The 26,695-nt window shown below is 44.1% G+C and overlaps 1 protein-coding gene across 1 annotated transcript in view; it reads left to right on the top strand.

Annotated features, from left to right (window-relative positions):
* LOC8028215 overlaps window positions 1–26,463 on the top strand; it is a 44,300-nt gene extending 17,837 nt beyond the window's left edge. Inside the window, exon 2 of the mRNA XM_029981256.4 lies at window positions 25,685–26,463. Within this exon, the coding sequence (XP_029837116.3) occupies window positions 25,685–25,909 (225 nt within the window). The 3' untranslated portion in view covers window positions 25,910–26,463. The remainder of the gene's footprint in view (window positions 1–25,684) is intronic.
* Window positions 26,464–26,695: the final 232 nt, after the last annotated feature.

Below are 26,695 nucleotides of genomic sequence, written 5' to 3' on the forward strand. Positions count from 1 at the left end.
ACAAGCATCAAAACCACATGATGGATGATAAAGCGCGTGCGACCAATAGGAACACCCTTCCACGCGTTCTGGTAAAGATAAGGTTTGCATCTGCTTCGAAAGGGGTTGACGTCATTCGAAGCCCTCGTGTGAAATGCAAACCGCATATGGATGGTAACGGCGCCTGCGAAGAATGCGAAGCACGTTCCTTCTCCCCGCGTGTGTATTCGTGTCGGCGTTCTCACGAAAAAAAAAAAAAGACTTCAGAAGATTGAAGCTAACAAAAAACACCATGCAAACAACATACAGCACAACATTCGTTTCAATAAAGAATAAGCACAAAACAAGCATCCTAACCATATAATGAATGATAAGGAGCTCCTGAAAACAATGCGAAGCACGTAGCGCTCACCGCATACGTTCCCGGTGAGGATTACTCTTGCCCAAGCTGCCGCGGCGACGGCAGCTTGAGACGTGAGGAGTGTCGTCACTAAGCTTTCATATATATAAAGAAGAACCCGCCTATGCCCCGTTTCACCTTACGTCCGGACGTAGCGGATGCTACGAGCTATCTTAGCCAATTCCGTTCTGTGGACGTGGCCCGTGATACGCTTTCCGCGCGTCGCTGTGCCCCCTCTCTAAGGTCATGTGACACTCACACGGCCTCCGATTGGCTCCGATGGCTCGTAACATCCGCTGCGCTTAAGCGTAAGATGAAACGGAGTATAGCAACTAATTTCATGGTTGCTGCAGCACCGCGATGAATAGGCCACGCATAGTTAGGACCCCCGAGGAGCAGCGTGAATAATAGGAGCGGCAAAGGGAAAAGAAACGGCAATACGGCCAGCGGCGGCGTGCTGAGACCGGCGGCGGCATTTCGTGCAGTAGGCAATCGGTGCAGGTGATACCACAGCTTCGCTGACCAACCACCTTCAAAGCGTGGATTGGAGCCCCAGTTTTTTCATTTGTTCGTTTTTATACAGTTTTGGCGTGTCTACTTATAGACTCGCGTTTCAAAGAGAATGAGCTGCAAGTATACGTAGCACACATACATACATACCTACATACAGACCTGTGCATGAACGCAATAAATGGTGTATGTTGGCGCTTCAATACAGAGTGGTATTTTTCTTTCTACTGAATTTGACATCCCTGTCCGTTCAATGTTTCGATGCGCGAGCTTTCTGTGGAACACGACCCGGCTGCACCGCTTCTCGTGCATTGGGAGCAGTTGCCTACGCTATGAGCAACGGCTATGAGCTCGCGTCTCCAGCAAATGTGGTCAGAACACTGATCTCTATTATAAGGAGTATTCACTGGACGCCATATATGTGGGTGCTGTTTAGAGCGCATGCTCAGAACGAGCCCATATTAATAGGTTGCTGAGACCGGCAATCTTGATGGTGGGGAATGCACGTTCCAAAAGAACCGTGGAAGCTCGCCATCTGCACGCGCTCAGCAGTCGCGCACACAGCTATGGCCAGTGCATACTTCCTATTAGCGGCGAGATGTTTCGGTGGCGCCTTCGTTCGATTGCCTTTCGTGACGTCATTACCTTGTGAACAACAAGTTCGATGTTGTTTGCAATGGGCATGGTGAAAGCCTGAGATCATAGCGCTCTCAAAGCAACACTGCCAACACCGTCAAAATTGAAGTTCTCTCATTCCTCTTATTTCCGTCGATGAGACATCCTTTGCTGACGTCACAGTCAGTATTCAGCCAATTGTGGTGGGCCGACCACAGCGACGCTTTCGATCGCTCACGTCGCCGATGGGGGGCTGGATGGCTCATTCAGCAAATGGGTATGGAGCCACCGGAAGTAAGCGGCTAGTCCCGGAAGTAAGCGCTTGGCAGGCTTTGTAACCCTTCCGAGTGCTGGTTCGAAAAGCGTCCAGGGCGCTGGATTTTCGCTTGTTCCCTCAAGTGAGCCTGCTTGTGGCGTAGTAAGAGCGCATGCAGACCCGAAGAAGTATCATGGGAAGCCGTTCAATGTAAACATTTTGAGATTCTAGTTGATGAAGTGTGCATATGTATCAAGTTGAAATGCCTCGTTTTCTCTCACGCAACGTTCCAAGCGGCACATGACGACAAATGCAAATCAAGCTATTCTTGAACCGTGTCGTCATCTGTATTTGATATTAGAAAACCTTAACTTGCCGTAACTGAGTGGGAAACTTTTGTGATTGAATAATGAACTTCACGAGTAATCTATCGATATTGAGTTTCTGTAAAATGTAATATGAAATGATGCTTCGTAATTTAATGTCTCGCTATTTTCGTTTGTTGACGTTATTTTTTTTTATAGCACAAGAAGATAACACGATTTTAAACTATATTTTTTTTATTTAAAAATGTACATTATCTGTACAGTTAATTTCTTACTTTGTTTAATTCACTAGATCCAACAGGCAGTGCAGGTAAATTATCGTGGACATCGGGACGTTATAAGCCGAGAAAAAAATTGTTCAATATTAGAAACTGTGGTCTATTAACAATTAAATAATAATTTAACAAATCAGAATAAACGTAATTTCGAAACGTTAAAGTATAGTTAAGAAGCAGTCATTTCATTTAAAATTAACATCATGACTGCAGAATACATGAAAAGAAAGTTATAAACCGTTAAAAATGTGGCAAAACGGAATGCAAGGCGGGGTTGCGCCTTAAACCGTTTGTAAGCGGAACACGCTTGAATATAATTAGCCATACATGTAATATTGCTGGACTTTTTGTACGTATGCCATAAACGTGACACACAATAATGAGTGAAAGTGTGAAGGTAAACTTTGAGTTGGCCTTCGCGCGCCCTTTGGGGGTGTAATTCATTAGGATTACGAGTAGCACGTGGCTTGCAATCCATCACTCCCCCGGCTATTGGAAAGTAAACAAACTACCTGTTCGTTTTCGCAATTAGGACCTCAATTCTTTCCGTTTACTGGCTACCCACGTTCTTGCGTAACGCAGGAAGAAAGCGCGAGAAAGCCTTGTTCCATCTTAAGGTGTTGCTCTCATGTTTGTCTCTTTTCATTAACAACAAAATATGAGGCCAGTTTGTTTACGGCGCACGAGGTGATTTTTCAAGGACCCTTTCAGGCTACGCACATTTCATGGCCTACCCGGGGATAACATTGGCACCAGAATCAAGGGCACAACCGCGTTCATCTAACTTGTCCCTTAATGTACGCAAGTGTTGCATATCGTTGGGAATAGCCATGTCGGGTTTTCCATATTGCACGGCCAGGAAGCGTTTACCGCGTGAACAATATAGCGTCATATCAATAAGCCCTGTTACGCGAGAAAAAAAAAAGGCCGAAGAAAAGTTCACGGCGTGTAAGACAGGACTCAAGCAATAATCAGTGGAGAGTTTTAGTATTGCGTATAGGAGCAAATGCAAGCACTCTGCGTTTGCGTTAGCGTTGCATGCTCCACACTGCGCATGCCCCAGTTCATACGTACAGAACGCCGCTATATTTAAGTACGAAGGGTAAGGTAGAGAAAAATTAGCCATTTTTTTTTATTTCGTTGGTAATGTTTTTTTTTTCGCTTCACTAATTAAAAAACACACCATGGGGATATTCTTAGGTGTCTTGACTCTTGGCTAAGTAAATATTACCTAACTAGAGCAAGTGAAACATTAAACAAAACTACAATATCTGAAAGTCACACAGTGTCTCACTTTGCCCCGCTCTGTCGGGAAAAATGAGACTACAATGAGACATACTTAAAAAACCTGATATGCGCTCAGTCTTTGGAATAAAACACTTGAAACGCATTATGTGAGCTCCAACGCACCATTCATGAGCCCAGTCCTAGTATTCCACGCAGTAGATCCGTACTGAATGCGGGGCTGCTTGGCTCCAAAGTTTTTGCATACCAGGCACTGCCAGTCTCTTGTGGTCATACATGGGTAAATTACTTTCAAAATGTAATTTAATTACAATTACAATTACTTAGCTCCCAAAGTAGTTTAACTACAATTACAATTACTACTATGCAAAAGTATTTCATTGCAATTACAAATTACTTTTTAAAAGTAATGCAATTACTTTACAATTACTTATTTCTGAGACTTACCCCCCCCCCCCCCCCCCCCGCCTTGGGCCATATAGCTGTAAACGAGTTATATGGCCGCTGTATAAATGTCACGAATTGTACTTTCCTTTTATGAAATTTGTTAAATGGATTATAGAACTTAATAGTTTGGAGTAATGAACTCCTGCGTTCATATATTTTAAAAAAAAAAAATGGCGACAAAATTTACAGGTGCGTGTTGAATCTCCTTAGAGCTTATGCAAATGGTATCCAAGTCAAACCAACAAAAATAAACTTCAAAATAATACAAGGAAACAAATATGCGACAGTACTGGTATCATAAAACTCGCGTGAAAATGGCTAATAAGAGAAACTTGTAAACAACGTCAAACATTTAAAGAACACGACAACTTACGAAAACATTTCAGCCACGATGATTCGCTGCCTCTCCCTGTCAGTAGACTTGTAACATGCCAGATGTGGGTAACCGTAGCACGGAAACTGTGGTCGCTTCCACCAAACTAGTGTCACAATAGCAGCAACCTTATGACCAGGGATTCTGGGTTAATTCAGTGCACGGTAACACCCAAAAAGCTCCTGAGATAGATAATAAATTTAGGATCGTCATGTAGCTAATCATTAGGATAGCAATGATTGTATCAATGTTATGCGTCTCATAAAGAAGACCGATTTGAATTTAGCATGGCAAGAACAACCTCGAAAAATTACGATACACTGTAAACGACTTTATTTTCGCGAATTTCGCGAATCACCTACAACTCGCGAAAAATAAGTCCCGCGAGCAATTTCGGTAAAATGTAAACACATTGGAATCTATATTGCGACCCCACCGCGTCGCGAAAATTAGAATCCGCGAATTATTCCAAAACCGCGGCCTCTTGGACGCCTCGATTTCATGAGTTACTTTAGCGTGTTTCAGCTGGAAGATATAGACGAGCCATCATTATTATATTTTTTTATAGCTGTAAGTATTATTGAAAGTGACAAAAAAGTTGCTTACCTACAAATGTTTCCGCAAATGGGAGGTCGCCATTCAGTTTGTTGAATTTGTTTTCAGAGATGATGCGGAGAGTTTGTACCTCACGATAATATTTTTTACATTGCTGCTAATCTGTTTAAAGAATTTTTGTAACAAGGCCCAGGCAGCCTTTCCTTTTTCCATTGTAGATAAGGCTGTTGCAGGTTCTCAATGCAAAGCAGCACTGCGCGCCTCGGGACGGTTCCACACGCCAGGACGAGAGGACAACGCGTGGAGGGTCACGATAGAGGTGTAAAAACAAAGTGCAAGCCAAGCCCTCTATATAAAAAAAAGAAGCCTTCAACGAACAAAAAATGTAAAAAACAAGCACCCTGCAGTCTAAAGCCGCGGTTTGTGAGTTTTGGAACCTCGTCCAATCAGGTTGACAAAGGGTTGAAAGGGCTAGGTAGAGCGAACACTAAATAATGAAGATCTATACAAAAAGGTAGACGAGGACTGGGAGAAGGAAGAGCAGTGTAGCAAAAACAGTTGGAAGTAAGGCAGGGTGAGTCGTGTTAATGAGACCTGCTGCTTCTTTGCTTCTTCGCCTCAATGTTAGACTAGCACGACTTACTGTTAGTGGTACCAACATAAGAGATAGAGGAGAAGGACGTGAAAAACTCATAAAGAAAAGAGAATAATTTCATGAACAAAAGAGTCCCCAAACTTGACTGAAATATGTAAGCGAATATGCTAGCGGCGAAGACGCGTAAGGAGAACCTCGAACCTCCCCGCCTCGACCGGATGATGTGATCGGAGCCAACCAGCTCGACTTCGACCCCCGATGCCCCCGTGTGGGAATGAGAAAAACCCCTAGAGACAGGGGCAACAGAAAGCGAACGAGAGGAAGAGTCAGATTCAACTACGACAGGAACGAAAACAGACGCGAATGTAGCCCTCATTTATCAAAATATTGCTCAAATTCGTCATTAAATCGTTTTACTGTCTACAAAATCCTTCATTCCGTTCTATCCCAGCCTCTCTTTCCCATCCCTCTTTTCCCTTTTTTTGAGCCGGTTGGGAGATACTCTTTCCCCTGTCACTTTGGCTGTACTGTCGTCTCCGTGGCCAGGAGGGAAAAACGCCACCTTCGCAAAATCTTGCAAAAGTAATTGTAATTGTGCCTGAAATTTAGCAATTACTGACACTAGAAAGTAATTAAATTACAATTACAATTCCTTTTAGTCAAAAGTAATTATTAGAATTACAAATTACCAGGAAAAGTAATTAAATTACAGTAATTGAATTACTGTAATTGAATTACTACCCAAGTATGCTTGTGGTGTGCACCGGGGATCCGGACATTTCGGCGTAGGACGTTTCGGTGTAGGGCGTTTCGGTGTGGGACTTTACGGTGCGCGGACATTTCGATGTACGGACATTTCGGTGCGCGGGAAATCAAAATCACGAGCTTTTCTTTTTTAGTTTCTTTATAAACGTAACAAGTACTATTTTAGCTAGAAATTTATTTTTTCGCACTTTACAAATTTGTAGGTTTGGTTAGCCACTTACGGTCACTTACTCATATACGACCTAAGGGACTTTGTTAGGCGCGGCACCATCCTGCGGGAGGACCGGATACGTTGGACGTTATGTTTAATTTGCCGATGTCTCTTTTCCAACGTATGCACATCGTGTTTACGCGTTGGGTCGATACGGACGTTCTCGGTGTATTCTGTGAAGGTGTGTGTTTTATTATTGGTAATAGGTGTAGGAAAGGCCCCAACAGCAAGAAGCTTGAGACTATTGAAAATTACTCGAGACATGTGATGCGCCCAGTGCGTACGTTGGAAAAGAGACACCAACAAACGAACCATAACGTACAACGTCTCCAATCCTCACGCAGGATGGTACTGCGCCTAACAATGTCACTGAGATGGTATATCAGTAAGTGGCCGCAAATGAATGACCATGTCAAAAAATGATAAAGTGCGAAAAAATCAATTTCTAGCTGAAATAGTGCTTATTACGTTTAAAAAAAACAAAAAAACTCGTTATTTTGATTTCTCGTGCACCGAAACGTCCGTGCACCGAAATGTCCACGCATCGGAAAGTCCCACACCGAAAAGTCCGTGTACTGAAAAGTCCCTGCACCGAAAAGTCCGTGCACCGAAAAGTTCGTGCGCCGAAACGTCCGTGCACCGAAATGTCCACGCATCGAAAAGTCCCACACCGAAAATTCCGTACCCCGAAATGTCCGTGCACCGAAATGTCCACGCATCGAAAAGTCCCACACCGAAAAGTCCGTACACCGAAAAGTCCGTGCACCGAAAAGTCCGTGCACCGAAAAGTCCGTACACCGAAAAGTTCGTGCACCGAAACGTTCGTGCACCGAAAAGTCCGCACCGAAACGTCCTACACCAAACCGCCCAATACCGAAAAGTACTAGACCCTGTGCACCGCACGGTCTGCAGAACGCTCGGACACTGCGCGCCCATCTTCGGGGGGTCACAAACAACCTTTCTCTTCGATTTCACTTTTTTTTTTCTTATTTTAGGGGGGGGGGGGGGGGGGGGGGGGGCAGTGGAACGCCGGTTTTTGGTTGCTTTCACCAACATCCGCTTTGCCTTGTGGGGATGTTAGAACAGTGCTGCTCTCCGACCTACTTACTCTTATTTTTCTATTTTAGTTAGGTACAGAAGAAATGTTCTTGAAACTTGAAATGTCCGAAAGATCGCACCTTCTCTAGCACAGTCGTTTTTCGTAGAGCCGCTGCTATTCGCATTTGCCGAGTCGTTTGGCTCGAATTTGAAGCGCATCTTTTGGTACGCCAAAAAGTGTGGCAGCAGTGCGAATGGAGTGACGCTGTTTCTTGGCACTTTCAAGAGCTTTGGTCATGTCACTTTCGCGCTATGAAGCCTTTGTAGTTATTCTTTTACATGTTCAGACCATCCTAGACCCCGAGAGAAAGAGAATATTTCTCAGGAGGAACCAGGAGACTAGCGCGTTATTGACATGCGCGTCATAAAATATCAGATTATCGCGTTTTGCTCCATGCGTATCCTGTAACATAAATAATTATTTCATTAAAAAACACAACCGCAGATTGCTAAACTTCGGCCCGCATGGAACTAACAAAGCATACCAATAAAATTAAAGGTTACCTTGGCAGAATAATTGGTGCCAACCGGGATCACGTCTCTAAGCGAGACCGCGCTAAGTGTTGCGTCTTTTTGGCGGGGTGTAAACACGTCAACCTCACCTCTGCATTTATTTTCTCTAGAACACTCTTACCGATAGCTCTTATTTTTTACAGACGCCAAGTGTACAGGTCACAGCACCTCTCGGTGAAGTTTAAACGTACTCCGATTGCTTGTCTAGGAGGTGTGGATGGCGATAAACTTGGAATGTTTTTTTCACTTTACACAAGCTTACTGGTACTAGTGGGACCCAAGTATACTCGCACGCAACGCCACTGGCCAAGAAACTATTTTGTTGAGGTGTATTTTCAAGGACAAAAGCGAGCGTTCCCTTTCAATCTCTCCTTCGCAAAACTTGATGACGTAGGTGGGGGGTCGCAGTATGCTTCGCAGCCTCACTGACGATATTTGAATGCGGCTTAATCGTTGCACTCGAGCATTGCGTGCATGAGCACTCGATTTGGGCTCGTGATGATCATTACCTTGACAAGCATTCAGGTAGTGGCCCGTGTCTAATCGCTGCAGTCACGACAATAGCCGAACCATAACAATATCTGGAACTCAGCGCGTGTTTTGTCCTTTGTCAACCCCCAGCGCGTGGAGGATGAACATTGGCGGCATATAATTAGATCCAAATCACGTGGCCGCTTGTTTGGGCTGCGAGTTGAGGGCATGATGTCTGTCTTGATGCACTAAATAAGAAAACAATACGCACAATATTCACTTCTAACTTTTAAACTTTTTTCTCCTGCATAGAACTGCCTGTTTTGTTTTTTCGCCTTTAAAATGTTTCTGTTAACGTTTCCTGTCTGCCGATCTGCCGATAGGGGGCAGGGGCTTTGTCAAGCTGCACATTTTTGCAGCTTTTTTCCCTGTCTCCGTCACCCATATGTACAAATGGGATTAAATAAATGAATTGAATTGAAATGATTGCTGTTCGTTTTAATTAAATTTTACCTGCGACTTCTATTGCCTATATAGTGGAAAACGAACGCGTGTTTCAGGTCATTAACATCAGGGATTCGTTCTCAGCGGTATTAGCGCAAAGTACAAAAATTGTTGCATCGCCCCTTTAAAGTGAAACGACAAAGAGACGTCTCTTCAAGTTGCCTCAGCTGTGGCGCGAGCTTTCGATGGGGCTTCAGCTCTGCGGGAGCTTCGACCGTGCCACAGCACCACTGAAGCTTGAGTCAAGAGTCTGCGCTTGGGCTATGCTCTGTTTCATACTTAGCGTGCAACGCTGTCAAACTGGTGCGAGTATCTTGTTGATCATTTGCACGCGTTCTCGCGCAAACAAAACCATAGATGAAGCGACGCGCTGGCGCTAGTAGCTTTGACAACGTTGCACGCTAAGTATGAAACAGAGGGGGAATCGGTGACCGAGTGGGCTAAAGCGCACACCCTGCGCGACGCGCGTGGAGCGAAAGCTCGCGCTGCAGAACCCAGGGATCCTGGGTTCGAGCCCCACCCTTGCCCGTTTCCATCTGGATGAGCATCGTACCGGCGTGCGGTCGTGTATCACTACTGCGTGGTGCACGTTAAAGACCCCAGGCTAGCGGTTGTACTGCACTGGCTAAATTGCTCATCTACAGCGTGTGACTCGTCGCAACTTTAATGGCTGACCAACTACACGCTGTATAAATATCCCCATAACCCCAACCCCAATTTTTATGAAACAGAGAGGTTTCGGCATGGCAAGGTACCTGGCTATTCAAGAAGACGAACGCAGTCGCGCGTGCGCCGTTTTGAATATGCATTAGTTGCACTAACGCGAAAGCAACGGTCGGTTTCAAACCAAGACGCCTGCGCCAGTGTTTTCAGCGCTGTTACAGGAGGCACTCTGGCATAAGAGCTACTCCGGTCAAGTGTGTCCAGGTCGCCACTGCGCTCTGCTTGTAGAAGAACTCGAGCTTAAATAAGGCTCCGTAATTTACGTTTGTCACCGCTAAGATGACAGTGCGGTGGAAGCTATGCGTCCTGGTTGGATTCAATAGGGAGTTTTCGTAGGCCGCGTTTCCCCTTCCGCTATGCCCTCCGCAACAAAGCAGCCGCTACTGCGCTTGCGCGCCGATGGCCTTGACTGTACAGTTCCGGATAGCGTAGCGGGTTGCGGAGAGCGTTGTGGGACAGCGGAAACGATCTACGTAAACTCCCTAATCACGGATCTCTACCATAGCGCGCTGGATGGCGCACAGCTGCTCTTCCAGCTAAAGCCCCTTCCGTTGTCTCCGCCCTTTGTGCCCTGGCTTTAAACATCGGATAATGGAACATCCGCAGCACCCTCAATATCAGACTAAGGAATGTCAATTGCCATCATTAAAAATTAATAAAATACAATGTAGCCAAGCACGAGTGTTCTCAATCAAAATGAATTTAACCGCTGCATTTGAACACACAAATAAGCAGTATAGTCTTTGCAGCGAAGGCGACCTGCGGAAACTGTGTTTGGCTGTTCTGAGAACGTGGGAGCGATTTCGATCACTTCTACAGATGATACAACAAAAAAAGGGGGGAAATCGCATCAAGCAAATTGAAATTTCCTATGATCGGCCGCAATAATAAAAAAATTGAACGAAATATTAAATGTCCTTTTTCGATAAAGTGGGTTCAGAATATCGATTAATTTCATTTTCGACGATATTTCAAATTTTATATAAAAAATTCAGTGAAAATAAAATAAAATAAACTTATGCCCGCCGATATTCCATGTGTAGGGCTACACCCCCTTGGTATTTGGTAAGCGACAAATATAATAACTCATGAGTTACAAGGCTCTGAAGTTGTCACCGCATTGTCTCGTGGGAGCATTTCGATCACTTCTAGAGAAGATACAACAAAAAAAGGGGGAAATCGCATCAAGCCAATTGAAAGTTCATATGATCGGCAGCAATAATAAAAAAATTGAACGAAATAAAAAATGGTCTTTTTTGTTAAAGTGAGTTCAAAATATCAATTAATTTCATTTTCGACGATATTTCAAATTTTATATAAAAAATTCTGTGAAAATAAAATAAACAAAACTTATGCCCGTCGATAGCCCATGTACAGGGCTACACCCGCATAGTATTTAGTAAATCACAAATATAATAACTCATGAGGTACAAGGCTCTGAAGATGTCACCGGATCATCAAAGAGACGATGTTTGGCATTTTTTACCTCAATAAACAAAAGTACAAAAGTATTTTCCTTTAAACTAAAAAATAGTTCAAATAACATACAAGAACAAAAAAAATTACTGTGAGTTTTGTATGCTTCCCGTATTCATACCAGCGTACAGAAGTGGGTAGAAAAATCACGGAGTAAAAAACACATTTTCACCCTGCTCCACTCAATAATTTTTTGTGAAGCGAAATATTTGTTTAATAAATTTTAGAAAGCAGTTTTGTTCTTTCCAAAAATTGGGCAATTACATATATTTAAAAAAAAAATCAAAAGACCCACCCCGACAAGCGTGTTCGATTTCAAATGAAACCACCCTGCTATATATCGAATAAGTAAAGTGTATTTGTACAGTTTGTTTAAGGATAGGACGTATGGTTTCGTGTGGGTTGATTGTGGTACATTGATTATAGCTCGAATTGCCTTCTTTTGAAGAATCGTTAGTTGCAGTTGATGCGCCCCAGACCAAGTGACAATAATTCAAATGTGACATGAATAAAGAATTGTAAATGAGAAACTTTGACTGGCAAACTTGAACGGAACTTGTTGAGAATGCCAACAACACTTGAAATTTTTTTATTACACTTTGAATGTGGGTGTCGCATGACATGTTTTCATTAAATATTACACCTAAGGTTTTTACATTCGGGACGACTTCAATGATAGAGGGGCCAAGTTTCAGGCGCAAGTCAATATTTGCCAATTGATTATGTGGCTTAAAAATAATCCCTTTTGTTTTAGATGCATTAATTAGTAGAGCGTTTGTTTCACTCCATTTATGTAAATATTCCAGTGTGTTGTTAGTGGTTTCTGCAAGTGTGTCGATATTGTTAGCTGAAAAAAGTAGTGTTGTGTCATCAGCATAAATGATGAAAGTGGTATTTGGGCTAATCGTTACAATGTCGTTTATATAAATGTTAAACAGAAGTGGGCCTAATATACTTCCTTGAGGGACACCTGTTTTTAACGCTTGAAAGTCTGAAGAATAGTTGTTTATAAAAACGGATTGTTTACAAAATTCTAAATACGATGTTAACAGGTTAGGGTTAGTCCACGGAAACCATAAAACTGAAGTTTACTAACTAAGGTGGTATGATTTATGCGATCAAATGCTTTAGAGAAATCAACAAAGACACCAAGAGTTAAAAGTTTTTGTTCGAATGATTTTAAGATGAATTCTTTTTGATTTAGTAGTGCGAGTTCAGTTGATCTACCCTTCCTGAAACCATATTGTGATGAGGTTATGAGCGAGAAACGGTCACAAAAAGAATTCATACGACGATGAATAATTTTCTCTAGGCACTTCGAAAACACAGGAAGAATGAAAATTGGTCTGTAGTTTGAATGATCGTTTTTGTCTTTACCTTTGAAAATAACTATAACTTTCTCAATTTGCATTTTTTTAGGAAAGATTCCGGATGAAATTGAAATGTTGAAAATATGGGTAATTATGGGTGCTGTATGTCCAGTACATATTTAACAGGCTTGATTTGAATGTTGTCGATATCAGTACATCTGCTATTTTGAATTGTGTTAAACATATGATAAACCTCATGTTCATCAGTGGGGGCGAGGAAAGCGCTGCTCTCATTCGCCGTTCCTAAGTAAATTGGTGCATCGCAGTTTTGTGTGCCCTTTACTAGGTTTGCAAAATAATTGTTAAATGAATCGGCTAGGGCCTTTTCTTGTAAGGATGATTCTCCGACCTTTATCTCGGTTACATTGTTTAGCTGTGCTGACCGGTTCAATAATTTATTGATTGTTTTCCATGTCTGCTCTGGCCTGGACATTGACTGGACAATAAATTAACATAGAAGATAGTTATCTTTCAACTTTCTCAGAAGCTTTGTCAGCCGATTTCTATAGGCTTTAAAACAGCATAAATCATCAGAATCTCTGGTCTTTAAAAATTTTCCGTATAACCTGTTCTTTTTCCTTGTCATTTTTAACCATTCTCTGGTTATCCAAGGTTTTTGTCGGGAACGTTTTGGGCGAATAGGCTGGTATTTAAATGCTATGTTGTATATACGCGTAATTTTTGTTAAGAAGGTATCGTATGCGTCATCAGGATTACCCAAGTTATAAATTTCATTCCAGACTGTGGTGTTTACTAAGGACCTAAATTTTTCGAGGGTGGTTGCGTTTACATTTTGGAACGTTGGTAGATCTTCAGTCTTATTTTCTTTGTTCGGAGTGGCGTGGATTGTAAACATGTACAGTAATGAGAAAAACTACACAGAAACACGTCCTTGTTCGCTGTTTTTTTTTTTTTTTCTCACTGTGTCTATTGACTACTAGAGCATGCAAATATCCGTCAAACCGGATGTAAGCAAATCCGGCTTCAAAAGTTGGATATTCGCGACTCCAGCGACCTATAGGGGGCTCCACCACCAAACAAACATGGCGGCTGAGTCCAGGTCGCGGCGGCTCGGCCGGGCCGCCTGAACAGGTGGCGCGTTCAATTTAACAGATTTTTTTTTTTGTTTAATGCCTAATTTTATAGGTATTTGAACTGAGACGGTTGAGTGTAGCCGGTGCAGATAAACTTGCAAACCATATTTTGTTTTGCCGGTGTTTTTTTGTTCTTTTCGTGTCAAACTTTCGTTTCGGAGATTTCGTTCAAAACCGAAACTATGGGCTCCGGAGAGACTGTAATATACTAATCAGTTTTGATCATCTAAGGAAAGCGGCGATGACTATAGAATTGTTCCACAGAGAGTAACTTTTCAGCTAACTCGCATGCCTCGACCATGCGACTTATCTGTCCGCGAAATCGAGTTTTTGTGCGTATCCGCGTTTACGAAGCAGCTCCAGTCGTCTGCTCGGCCAACAACACAGGCTGCAGGAAAATTACGAAAATTAAGCAACCGCTTCTTGAGCCAAGGACCATGTTAACCCGCCGGTGCCCCACCAAGCAGCTGATACTCGTATTGAAATTCAGGTTTTAGTAGCAATCGAGAAGTAATTTTGACGAGCGGGTTATGCATTATATTACGTACTATGGGGGGGGGGGGGGGGGTCCCACTGAAGCGATATTAGTATATCCTTCGGGTTGAAATATGAGCTTAGTTGACTAGCTATTAGGTGAGCTGCTGAATAAAAGTATATATGACAGACGGAGACATACTACTTAAACTTAGCCAAATGGTTCTATAGCCGGCAGCAAGGGGACAAACTGAAGAGAGTCTTCATTGAAGATCCGCACAGAACCCCTCTGTATTGAACGGAGAAAATTAGTATTTCTTTGTGGCCGGTCAACCTGACCAATGTAGACGTATATTGCTGCTGGCTTCGACGTCCTCGTAATATAAATATTGGAGGCGCGATAGGTCAAAATGCCGTGACAGCATCTTACGTTGCGAGACTTGTCTCCCACCTTTTGAAAACAGATAATTTCCCTCATTCATCATTTGCAGTGAGCAAGTTTTCCTGAATCAAGTAATTGCGAAATACGCCCAACTCCTTCAGTGTGGTCCAGAGGCTTTTTCGGCGAAAAGCAGCCAAGATGAATAGCCAACGCACCGACCGGCGTGGGTGGCTCAAACCTAAAGCTAACCGAACACAACCAAACTCAAGAAAAGCAGCTATCGAACCTTCCCATTCACTTGACTGCAACATTGGTGTTCCCTCCAGTATCAGTTACCAAGCAGTCGTCACTTTGAATGTGATTCGAGACAGACAAGAAAACAAAAAGTTTTTCCGTGATTCCTCCCCATCCAAGAAATCGAAGCAAACACGTAATAGAAGAAAACCTACTGAGGCTTCATCACACTAATGATCACTCAGGCAAACTTAAGAAATATTCGGACCTTCGTCAAATTACATCGTTCGCCACCGCGCCGACAACACGCCTCCGCGAAAGCCACCAGAGACGCGGAGGGGCGCGGAGCGACCTGGACCGGCTGGTTCCCGGTTTTCCCGCTTGGCGGCGTCCGTTTTGCTGGAGTCGCGAATACGGTTCTCCGGTTTTTCGAAGATGATATATCCGGTTTTGGAAACCGATCATTCGGTTTTTCGGATTTATCTCAAGTATATTAATATTAGGGCTTTCATTTCATTTTTATTTCGCAGTCCTGGAATAACAAAGAATGCACCATATTCCTCTGGTAAATAGAAAGTAATAAATGTACTAATATTTGTGCATATGGGGAGGAGAGCGAACTATAGGGCGCGCTTTGTCCCGTTTATTTTGTACAAAGTTCGGTGTTTACCCAACAAACGGCTTCTGGACTAGAATAGTTTCGTCGTCTAAGTCGATCGAGTCCTGGGTGTAGATTTGACTCCAGTGCTCCTTTGAAACTCAGCCAAGCGCTGACATAGCGTGCGTCTACGTCAGCCGAGCGCTGCGTTAGATACACAAACAAATAATGCATGTTGTTGTTCCCAAGGGTGTAGTTCTCAACTTAGCCGCCAGGGGTGCGATGATTGGATGGATGCTTGACTTCCGAAGATCCCACTTCATTTTCAAAACATGAAGGCTACAGAGGTGAAACCCCTGGGCGAAAGGCTGCAGGGATAAACATTTATTTCGGCCGAACGATCTCGATTTCGGTACAGGATAAATGTATATGAATATTCAGATATCTGTATATATATATATATATATATATATATATATATATATATATATATATATATATATATATATATATATATATATATATATATATATATAACTTGTTTTCAAATTAGAATAATTCGCTCACACGAATAACCGGATAACCGGTCATGTATGTATAAAAAGACCTTTGCGATTAATGCCTACCAACTTGCCCAGCCTCTCTACGCTACTTCAGCTTAGCAATATAGTGAGCTGCTAAATACAGGGCACGTGGAACAGCGACAGTTCGCCGGGAGGTTAAGTTGCAGACGAGCTGCATAAACACGAGCGGCTTCTTTCGGGTCTGCTCGCTGACAGGTATTCGATGATGGTGTCACAGAAGTCAGCGTACAACGGCGTATCGCTGCTTGTTTAGTGTTTTTCACTCTCAACGAGTTCGGATCATCAACGTCACCATAATGAATGAGGTAACGGATCCTATATGACTATCGAGCACAGCGATCCCACTTTGTTCCACGCGCGCAGCTTCGCAATCTCTCGTGGGAATCTGGGCCCAGTCTCAGCAATACCTCGTTTCACAAAAACCCAGAGCGCGGTCAAAGGCACACACAAGCCGCGCAAACTGTCACATTCAATTGGGGCGCACCACACCACACCGCACTGCACTGACGGACGCGTCGCGTTCACATGGTCGTTTCGGTGCGGCTGCACTACGTTCATTTGGGGCTTGGTGCGGCGCACGACACCGGCGCGTTGCTGCACCAGCTGCACCGTCGGAAGGAGACCGTGCAGCTTCGCGCACTGCGGGCCGGCGCGGCCTTGAGCTACCGCTCTCCGCCTCCTTCGGCCCCTTCTTTCCCTCGCTTAGTCTTCCTCGTCTCGGTAAACATGGCGGCTCGGGAGACTCTCGCTAGATGGCGCGCGCCGCCGCCCCACTCGCGGCGGATTTTGTTCAGTGGTCCACCCGTTTATGTTTTGCCCTTGAATTGACCGCGCCAAGCGCGTTGCACGGCGGAATGCTTCGCGTTCACTTGGTAGTGCGTCATACGCTGCACCCGCGCGGTGGCGCGGCCTTGGGGGCAGCACTTTCTCGGTGCTGCGTGCGCCCCAATTGAATGTGACATAATAACAACGCTCGCCCTGATCACGTTCATCCGGTGATAAGTATTAGCTTCGTTCGATTTACCTGCACCTCCTGAACCGGTGCAGAATAGTACTCTCGTTTAAAACTGCTGTTTCTTCGAGCACCAGGTTTGGGGCTTACGCAGGATTAGCGTCGCCTTCAGCAACACCCAGCTGCCGTCGCAAACGACCTTCGTTACATTCGATGCGCCAGCGTGCATTGGAAAAAAAGTCTGTGAGGAAGCCAGTTGCATCGAACAAAAGAAAGGTTGCAGCGAATGAGAAAGCTCTGATTAGATCTCAAAAATTCAATGTGCGCAGCGGCAATGTGCAAATCAACCGCCGTAATCAATGTCCCTGCGAACATCGGTTTTTTTTTTTTTGTGACATTATTAATTGTTCTATTGAGCGGAGCCGGGGGCGTGTCTGACTGCGAAAAACCGCGCAAAACGTGAAATAAAATCCCAGAGAAACGGCTCCTAGATAGCCATTGGCCGGAGCGTCATAGTTCCAAGGAACGCCACTCCACATAGAAGCCGTCTTCCTGGCGCTGCGGCCCGCACGCCAGTGAGCGCGCTCCGCCGCCGCTCTCGTGTCAGTCGCCTGTGGGGGGTTGATTCTGTTCCTCTCGGTGCCGAGGAACGTCGCGGCGCCTGAGGCATCTATATCGTCGGCGGCCGCAACCTCGGCAGTAGCGAATCGTGGCCGTCCACGCAAGTACACCGCAGACGAACTAAGGGAGCGGGAGAATGACATTCATGCTTTCGCATTTACAACTCATAAGAAGTGCTGAGGTTTCCTCGGAACTTTTTTTTTATTATTATTATTATGGTGGGTTCAGCTTCGTAATCCGATGGGACCCTTATAGTGTTTACCGTGATTGTTTGTTTTCGTGCTTTGTGGGAAAACGAACGCACAGAATTTTTCATAATGTCAAGTGCTGCAAAATCGCGACCCCGAACAAAATTATTTCTAGATCAAACATCGATAGGGGTCTGAATCATATACACTCTAAAACAAACAAGGAAAGACTGTGTGTTTACTCTTCGATATTACAAAAAAAGCAGCCAATCACGGCGAACAATTCCAGCCAATGAAACATTTGAGAGTACCATTTTTTGTTTTTGTTGTTATGTGCACAAGAACAATGAAACGTTGATGCTTACTGTGCCTACGCACACAACTTGTCTTCTTTCTTTATTTTTTTTTTTTATTTTTGTCTAATTAAATTTTGAGTTTTGACATTTGCTGGGAATTGTTCGCCGTAAATCGTTGTCTTGTGTTCTGCAGGAAAGTGAACTCGCATACTTTTTTGTGTTCGTGTGTGATCTTAACGCGCGATCTTAAACGGCGGAAAGTTCCTCTTTTCCGAAATGCGGTCGCTCGTGTCTCCGTCTGAGAGGACAATAGACTACTTCCATAAAGCCCTGCATGCAACACGGCGCGCGTTGCACTCTGGGAACTGGTTGGCCAGGGAGAAGAGTGGCATGGTTTCGGTTTCGATCGACACGTCGACAAGAGATTATATACACAAAGCGTGGACTATTAACGGTCGTTATCTCATGTTTTCTGGTCCCGAGAGCGTCATTTGTGGCCTCTAAACTAACCTAAATGGCCAGACCTCGAAGCTTGAGCACAAGCCTGAGACGTATAGCTTGTCTTAACACATGCTTGTTGTATTTTTGTACTTGAGCCTTCCTATTAGCGTTCCAATCGAGGTATGTGGACGAGCCAGTGCTGGGAATCTCGATGCTGCGAAGCTGGGGGATCTTGCTTGTGTACGAATCAAAAAGCTGTAGCAACCAATAAGTACGCATACATCGAGCTCGCGCCTTTACATTAGTGTTGTTGATCAGGAAGTTTGTTTCGTGCATCCATAGACGAAATATTACTTTTTGCAATTACTGTTTTTCTTAGTATGGCTGAGTATGCGAGGTAAAACACGGAGGCCCCATTAAAAAGCTCAATTTTAACACACTTCTTATCTCTTATCTGTACTGACCCGCAGCACTGCACGAAGTGAAGTCCCCACCCGCTTGCATTCCAATTCAACATCGCGTATGCGCATAAAGTTATCCTGCAATCATATAGGCACAATCGCACATACAGACCGTGTTAAGAAAGCAAAAGTCGAGCACTTGTGTGAAGAATGTCGCACCGTTCGCCGGAAGTGCGCCGGACGGGCATAACCCCTATGCGTCCGGCGCACGGTGCGACATTCTTCACACAAGTGCTCGAACGAATTCAAAGCGCGTTTGACGGTTGCTAATGGCCATAATATTTGTTATGTGTTTTTTTTCTTCCTGCCTGAGTATGCCGAGATAATTTCAGACACACCGTTCAGGCAAAGATCTTGGGCATCAGGAAAAGCTCGTCCAAAAATGCTTAGCGAGGAGTAGGGGACGCTTGGGCCTCCGTCGTAGCTAGCCGATCTCAGCGTTTGCGAAAAGTTAATCTTCTATCGGAATAAAATTTGAGTGGGAGATATATGATGACACGAGGAAGACATCATAGTAACTTTTGTGCAGTAGTGAGGTCGAATTTATTGCGTTTCCTTAAAAGTTCATGCGTAAACGCCGGGCTCAACTTTGGTACCCTGTGAGGATGCGGCTGGCTTTTCGCCCAACGAAGTAACACGAAACGAACGTTTGGCAAACAAAATACGTGTAAGGTTCCAGATGAACAAATTTCAGTTCTAGTTCACTGGTACTAGACGGGATTATTGAAATTGAGCTCAAACATGCACCCGTACGGTGAGGTGACTAAGCCACGACTTACTACGCTCGCATACGCACGCACAATATCCGGTGTTTCGGGAACCAAGGAAAGTGCCCCGGTCTTCGTTTTGTATCGATCGAGAATGAGTGTATTGTACGTTCGTGAAAAGTCAGATAATCGAAAACGGAAGCAGCGCGTTCGGTCGCGGCGTGATAGCGTGAGATGAAGCTGCTCAGTCGAAACCGAAACTGAGTGGCCAACTAGTTCCCAGAGTGCACTGCGTGGTATTTTGCCGCGATGGGGCGCGTCGGTTTCGGAAATAGTCCACGAAAATTAGCCTGTGGCTTTCAACGACCATCGCATACAAGCGACTCTACGCCGACACAATAGACCCTTCCGCTAATTGTGCGCCATCTAGGGACGGCATTTCGAAACTACACGCAGGAACTGATGCTGGCCACTCTTGGCCGCGATCGATAAGGCAAGAGAGTTTGAAGCACTTGTGTTCGCGCCGCTGCTCCAACTCTACTGATAATAGCCCCTTCCCCTAGCAAATAGCGAGCGCTTGCCTAGCGGATTCCTGTGCCCCTCGTGATATGCGAGTGATCTGTCCGTGGGCCGCGTGTAGAATCTAGAGCCGGTAAAGCGCTGGCGAAGCTGCTCTAGCCGATCCGGCGGAGCGTCGAGCGATACGGAGTTCTCTGCGCTGCGCCTTTTTCGGTGGAGTTTGAGTCATTCGCAACATTTCATTTTCGATATCTGCGTTAGCGGTGGTGTGGCAGCCACGAAATCGATGGCACCAGTAGCACTTGACGACGGAAAGGTATGAGAATATCAGAGGGATGCGGTGCTGTTACAAGCCTCGTTACGTGCTGCTCGAAGGTCGGCGAAGCGATACGACGCTTTGCCCAGGTGTAGACGTTCCCGCCAAACAGCCGGAGCTGCGATCAACATGTGTATAAAATCACTCTTAACGCTTATTCACACTGGAAGCGGATCCGCGTTCGCAAAGCGGTTGAGAACGCGGTTGTATAAAGATCCAGTGCAATTGCACGCGCACTCGATGACATCAAGTGCGCGTGCAATTGTACTGGATCTTTATACAACCGCGTTCGCAACCGCTTTGCGAACGCGGATCCGCTTCCAGTGTGAATGAGCGGTTAGTGGGGGAGTATACTTTTATTATTCCGCGGGAAGGGTACGTCGATCGGTTGCCTCATAAGCAGGGTTGGGCAGTATCGCGATACAAATGTGTGACGATAGTATTGCAGAAATACTTGTAGTATTTATATTTCTGTATCGCGATAAAATTTTTCAACCAGTATTTGTAATTCAGCATTGGAATACGTTTTGGGTGTATTCCTTGCATCGCGATACAATCCCGGGTCAATGTATCTCGTTAAAATATTCGAGAAATCAGTGACCCTCAAGCTAAAGCTAAGAAGACGGTTTCCTTTCTCCTTTCGTTCTTCAGAGGGGTAGAAGGTGCAGTGAAAGGGACCTTTAGGCTTTGTTATTAAGCGGACTAAGTTTTATTTCGAACATTATGACCATTGATAACTCTCTTCCCTATCTTTCAAAGATAACATCTTCCGGAGGCAACTATTTTTGTAAAATCAAAACGATGAAGGCACTATGGGCACGAGCTTTACAACTACATTGCTCTCCTAGCCCCTTTTACTAGGGCGAGCAAAAAGTTTTCTCCTTCAGATCATCAGCTAAGAGAGAATGATTTCATTTCAAGGCGACGTCTTGAAGTGACCGCAAAAAAGGTACCGACATGGGACTAGAGGATGCTGACCTTTCGGGGATATTTCGGTAGATATAAAACGAATTTAGATGTTCTTGTTACATTGCTTCGAAGTTGTGCAATATATTTAAAAGAGAACTGCACTGCATTATGGATGGAAAGTATTTCCATCCTACTGACGACTCGCCTAATTCCCAGAGCTTTATGTTAAAAAAAAAAAAGACAATTATATACGAAAATAATTTCGGGGTCGAGAACGCCAAGTTCAACTTCAGTGTTTATCTCATGGTTAGTATAAGTTTCTGTTTCCACCGAAGGGCTCGTTTTTCGCTTTAGAAGTACAAACCCAGTCAAAGGAGCCTACTTATTCGCACCTTTAAGTGTGGTCTTCATATACATTAAAAACTGAAAAAAACAATATTTGCATGGTTTAAAACTTTTTTCCAGTGTGAAAACGGTGTTCGTGCGTTTTAATATGGAAAACACGTGTTCGTTGACACTTGTAGAACGCTTAATCGAGTTCGCCAACATGACTAAACGAGCTATTTAAAAAGCGACTAAAGTTACTATTGGACAAGGCAAAATATGCAACACAAATTTGTTTCATTTCTTTTTTACAAATCGTAACTTCTTGCCGGTTATGGAAAAGTTCGCATCACAAAAAGGCTTTTTGTTTTTATGTATATGAGCATTAGTGCCCCGGCAAAATGTATTGCTGTATTTAGATTTTGAGATACTTTTTTTTTATTTTTTTTTAATATATTTCTGATACGCATCGTGATACTTTCGTATGGATGTATTTGAGTATCAGTATTTGAGTATCAGTATTTTAGCAGTCTTCGTCATGTATCTCGGTATTTGTATTTCCAAGTACATTTTAGAGTATCTTAATTGTCCAACTATGCTTATAAGTAGGGCTCCGTGTTTTCGGATAAATCTGAAAAACTCCGAAAAACACCCGCCGGTAAAATTTTTGGCAATTTGGATTTATCCGATAAACTCCAAATAACAAAAAAAAATTGTTTTTCTTTTTTTTTTTTTTTACAATTTGAGCAGCGCAGGAAGAATGGTTCTGGGAAAATAACACCATAATTATCTTTCAAGCCTCGGACCTCTGTCAAAAGGGGGTCTTACGGCTTGTCTCGTCAAGATTGGTTCAGGGTTATATCAGGTCTGTTCTCGAGCACGCGTGTACAGTCTGGGACCCACCAACTGCTGTTGATAGAAATAAACTTGAAAGAGGTCAAAACTTAGTGGCTAGATATGTTCCCGGGAATTATAACAGGCGACTCAGCATGACAAGTCGGAAGGAATTCTTAGGCTGGGGTTCTCTTGAAAACGAAGGAAAATCTACGGCTAAAATTATTTCATAACATTTATCACTGCAGAATTGGTATGCAGCGCGAAAACTACATTTTCCTCCCGCATTCTATCTCTCATCGTGTCGATCACGAACGAAAGGTACGTGAATATAAATGTAACACAAACAAAATTAAATCTTCGTTTTTCCCTAAATCTATTAGCGAATGGAATCAATTGTCTTCGGAGGTTGTTGACATTTTGGACAATGACGCTTTCTTTGCTGCATTGTGAGAACTGTTTTCTTTTTTGTTTCCCGTATAGGGGGTATGCATGTGCGCGTTCTGTTATGCTCCTTTGTATTGCTTAAATGTATCACATTGACGAAAATCCCCCCTCCCCCCTTCTCTTCCCCTCCCCCCTCCCCCTCCCCCTCTTCCCACTGTAATGCCACCCTGGCACTGTGGGAAAGTGAATGAATAAAAGGAGACAAGTCATCGTACCATTCGTGTCACGACAAAAGCCACTCTTTTGGTTTCCAGTTTGGGCCATGGGATTTGGGATTTAGAGAAAGGAGAGGGTATGTTTCGGGGGGTAACAGTGAAAGTTATGGACCATGGAGATTGTATAAAATAGAGAAGAGGGGCAGTTGAAACTTCTCTATTACATCCCTAACCCCTCCACCTCGCGCGGCCGCGGGATAGAATGATGGAATGACTACGAGCTTCCTTGTGGCTACCTCCGGCAGTTTATTGATTTTAAGGTATCGACCTTTATCGAAGCCACACTTGTGTGCGACTTTTGTCGTAGGACAAACTAGTATTGCCCATGACACCAACGCCAAATTCAACTGAGGAAATCTTAATTGATACAAGCTCGTTTTATTCTTTATCTGGCATACGTTTGCATCCGGTTATTATTTATTATTTTTAGTAGGAAACACTGCGAAAGTAATCTCCGAATTTCGGAGAATTGGGGATTTACGAAAAATAAACTCCGATAAACACCGAATTTTCGCTAAAAAATAAACTTCAAAAAACACCCTCCGAATTTCACGATAAAATAAACTCCGAAAACACGGAGCCCTACTTATAAGCTAAAGCAGTAAACACGAGCCGCGCTAGTTCAGCACAACGGTTTTCGTGATGTATGCGGGGCCATGGCGAGGCATCGGAAGGCGGTGGTGGCGGAGACAACAACGGTGGAGGCCGCGCAGCGGAAATGCCAGCGAGCAGAGCAGCTCCGTCTGCTCATGTGTGCAGGCTTGTAGGCGTTATTAAAGAAAAGTGAGGAATTACATTTACAAATACTCAAGGCTAAATTGTAATTAATTACAACTACCCTCCTATAAATGTAAGTGACCGTTACCCCAAGAAGTAATCCGTTACTTACATGGCGTTACTTCCAACATTATTTCATTTCATTTCATTTCATTCTCAAGTAAGAAATAAGGGGAAGAGGGTTGTTCAAATTATTGACCTTGAGTATTTTCAGCAACAGCTGGTTCCCGAAAGTCTCGTCAGACATCTTGCGTCATTAGAAGATGTCGACTGCTACGCTGAACACCCTTTCAAATGAGACACTGAATGGTATACTGTCATATACTGTGCCGCACGAATGCTTCATGCTCTGCATTGTGCTTCTTCGCCGAAACTTCGATGTACTTTTACCCTGAAGATAGAGCAAAGCTTCGTCGTTGCAGCCGTTGCCTGATACTGTCGGAATCGCGAAGCTGTAGAAGTCGTAATACAACTTGCCAAACCTAGAATAAGAATTTATTTGCGTCCGTCTACTTATACTGGCAAATATTGCCAGACGGCAGCAAAGTTGGTAACAACAAGGTGACAATTAAATAATAAATAAGGTTTTGATCAATAATATTCTTCTTCCTTTCACTCTGAACAGGTCGATCCTCAGTTGAGAAGTTGGTAAATAAGAAAACTCTTTCAAAATAACAAACTTAAAAAAAAAAAACTCACCAGGACACTCATAACAATATTTAATTAGAACGTCGGTTAAAGCAGGAGATATAAACGCACGTTTTCCGTGTGTACCTTTTTTGATGCCGCTCAAAAATGTACTTTAGTATGGGCTTGATTCTGGTGAACTCTGCTGCCTGTTATTCCCTTTCACGGTATCCTTGTTTGTTTTCCGAAAGATCCGGTTGCGCGCAAGAAACTGATGATTGCCGTAAAACGCGACAAGGGCAAGCATTTCCGTTTCGAGAGGTACAAAATGGGGGGTACATGAAACATAAGCCACGAAAACATTAACGTAGAGTACCACCTCACGGCATTCGCTAACGCAGAATTGGGATGTATCCACGAAGAGATGTTGAGATGTTGCCGTTTTCACCGATGGCGGCTCGAGGTACACTCTAAGAAATGCCTGCGCGCCTACTTACCCGCAAAACACTCAAAGTGTCAATCTCAGCGGTCTACGAAATCAGCTCAGCGAATGGTGAGGCGGAGCATCCGTTTAGACATAAAAATGAAGTCTGCGCTGTGGCATAACGCAATGCAAAGCGTCATGATTGCATTGCGCAATGCTACAGCGCAGACTTAATTTTGAGGTCTAAACAGATGTTCCGCCTCATCATTCGCTGAGCTGATTTCCTAGCTCAGCGATTCACGAAATTCGCGTAAAATAAAGTCTTCACGAAAATTAAGCCGTTTACAGTATATCATGGTGGCGCACCGCGTAAACAGTGTTGCCTGTTGTAGTATTTAGCATAGTCAAACATGGCATCTTAACGTTGCCAGCAGAAAGCTTGTAAAGGGTCTATTAGGGGCGCATTGATTTTCAAAAAAAAAAAAAAAGGGCGCTATCCTTCCCCGCAGATCGTAAACCGCTTTCCTCCTATGTCCTTTCGCTTCCCCGGCAGAAATACGTGCCGCACTGCACCATCCTGCACCGCTGCGGCCCGGATACCGGATGCTGCTCAACGGAGGAAGAGCACTGCCAGGCGAAGACGGTGCAAGCCGTGCCGCTCCAGTTCCTGCTGGTCCAGCTGAACGCCGACGGCCAGTCCCGCTATGAACCCGCCACTCTGGCCTTCGATAACCACACCGAGTGCGAGTGCCGCCTCAAGAACGAGCCCATCCGCTGACACGGCGGTCTGGACTCCGAACACTAAGCCCCGACTGATGGACAACGTGTCGTGACGTGGCCCATGGTGACGTGACAGACGGTGACATCACGGACGTCCTCCCGAAATCTCGGTGTGCTCGGGATATCGCTCACTCGCCTTTCACCTACGCAATCTTGTCAAACACGTTCGCTTGAATAACCACTTCGTTGATCGTTTCATGATGGGTGTGAACAAACGTGTTGGCGTTGTTCTTGCTGAACCACTGTCACAGGTGAAGAACTTGCTGCATGCCCGTGAAAAAGGTGGTGTTCGTGCGCTGAGCTGCATGTCCTCGCTTTGTCCGAAAAAAGAATGGCGCTTTTGGAATCGCTGGTGCACTTAATGACTCCTTGGCGTACCTGCATTGCCATAGATTATTTGGTGCTATGTAGGTTGATGTGTAATAGAAAGAAGATTTCCACAGGACCAGCGCTAATCAACTGCGAAAAACGCATTGTTACGCACGGAAAGTCGAACTGCGTATAATAGTATTTATGAAATCCAAGACCAACATAATACCAGATTTAGAAATCTCTGCTGGACGTACTTAGGTAACTCAAGATCTCCACTTCGCCTACACCAAGGTTGGCCTCTTGATAACAGAGTAAGTGACGGTTTCGAATAAGATGTTTCATGCAGGATTGTTGGAGCATCGTCATAGCCGCTTTTCTTTTCATTATTGTCCTCCTTCCCGTTTGTTTATATATAGCAAATAGTTTAAGTTTAGTCATAGGCGTCTTGAGCTTTAACGGGAGTCCCGAAAGC

This window comes from Ixodes scapularis, unplaced genomic scaffold (assembly GCF_016920785.2).
Source record: "Ixodes scapularis isolate PalLabHiFi unplaced genomic scaffold, ASM1692078v2 PGA_scaffold9__187_contigs__length_104089568, whole genome shotgun sequence".
Lineage (NCBI taxonomy): Eukaryota > Metazoa > Arthropoda > Arachnida > Ixodida > Ixodidae > Ixodes > Ixodes scapularis.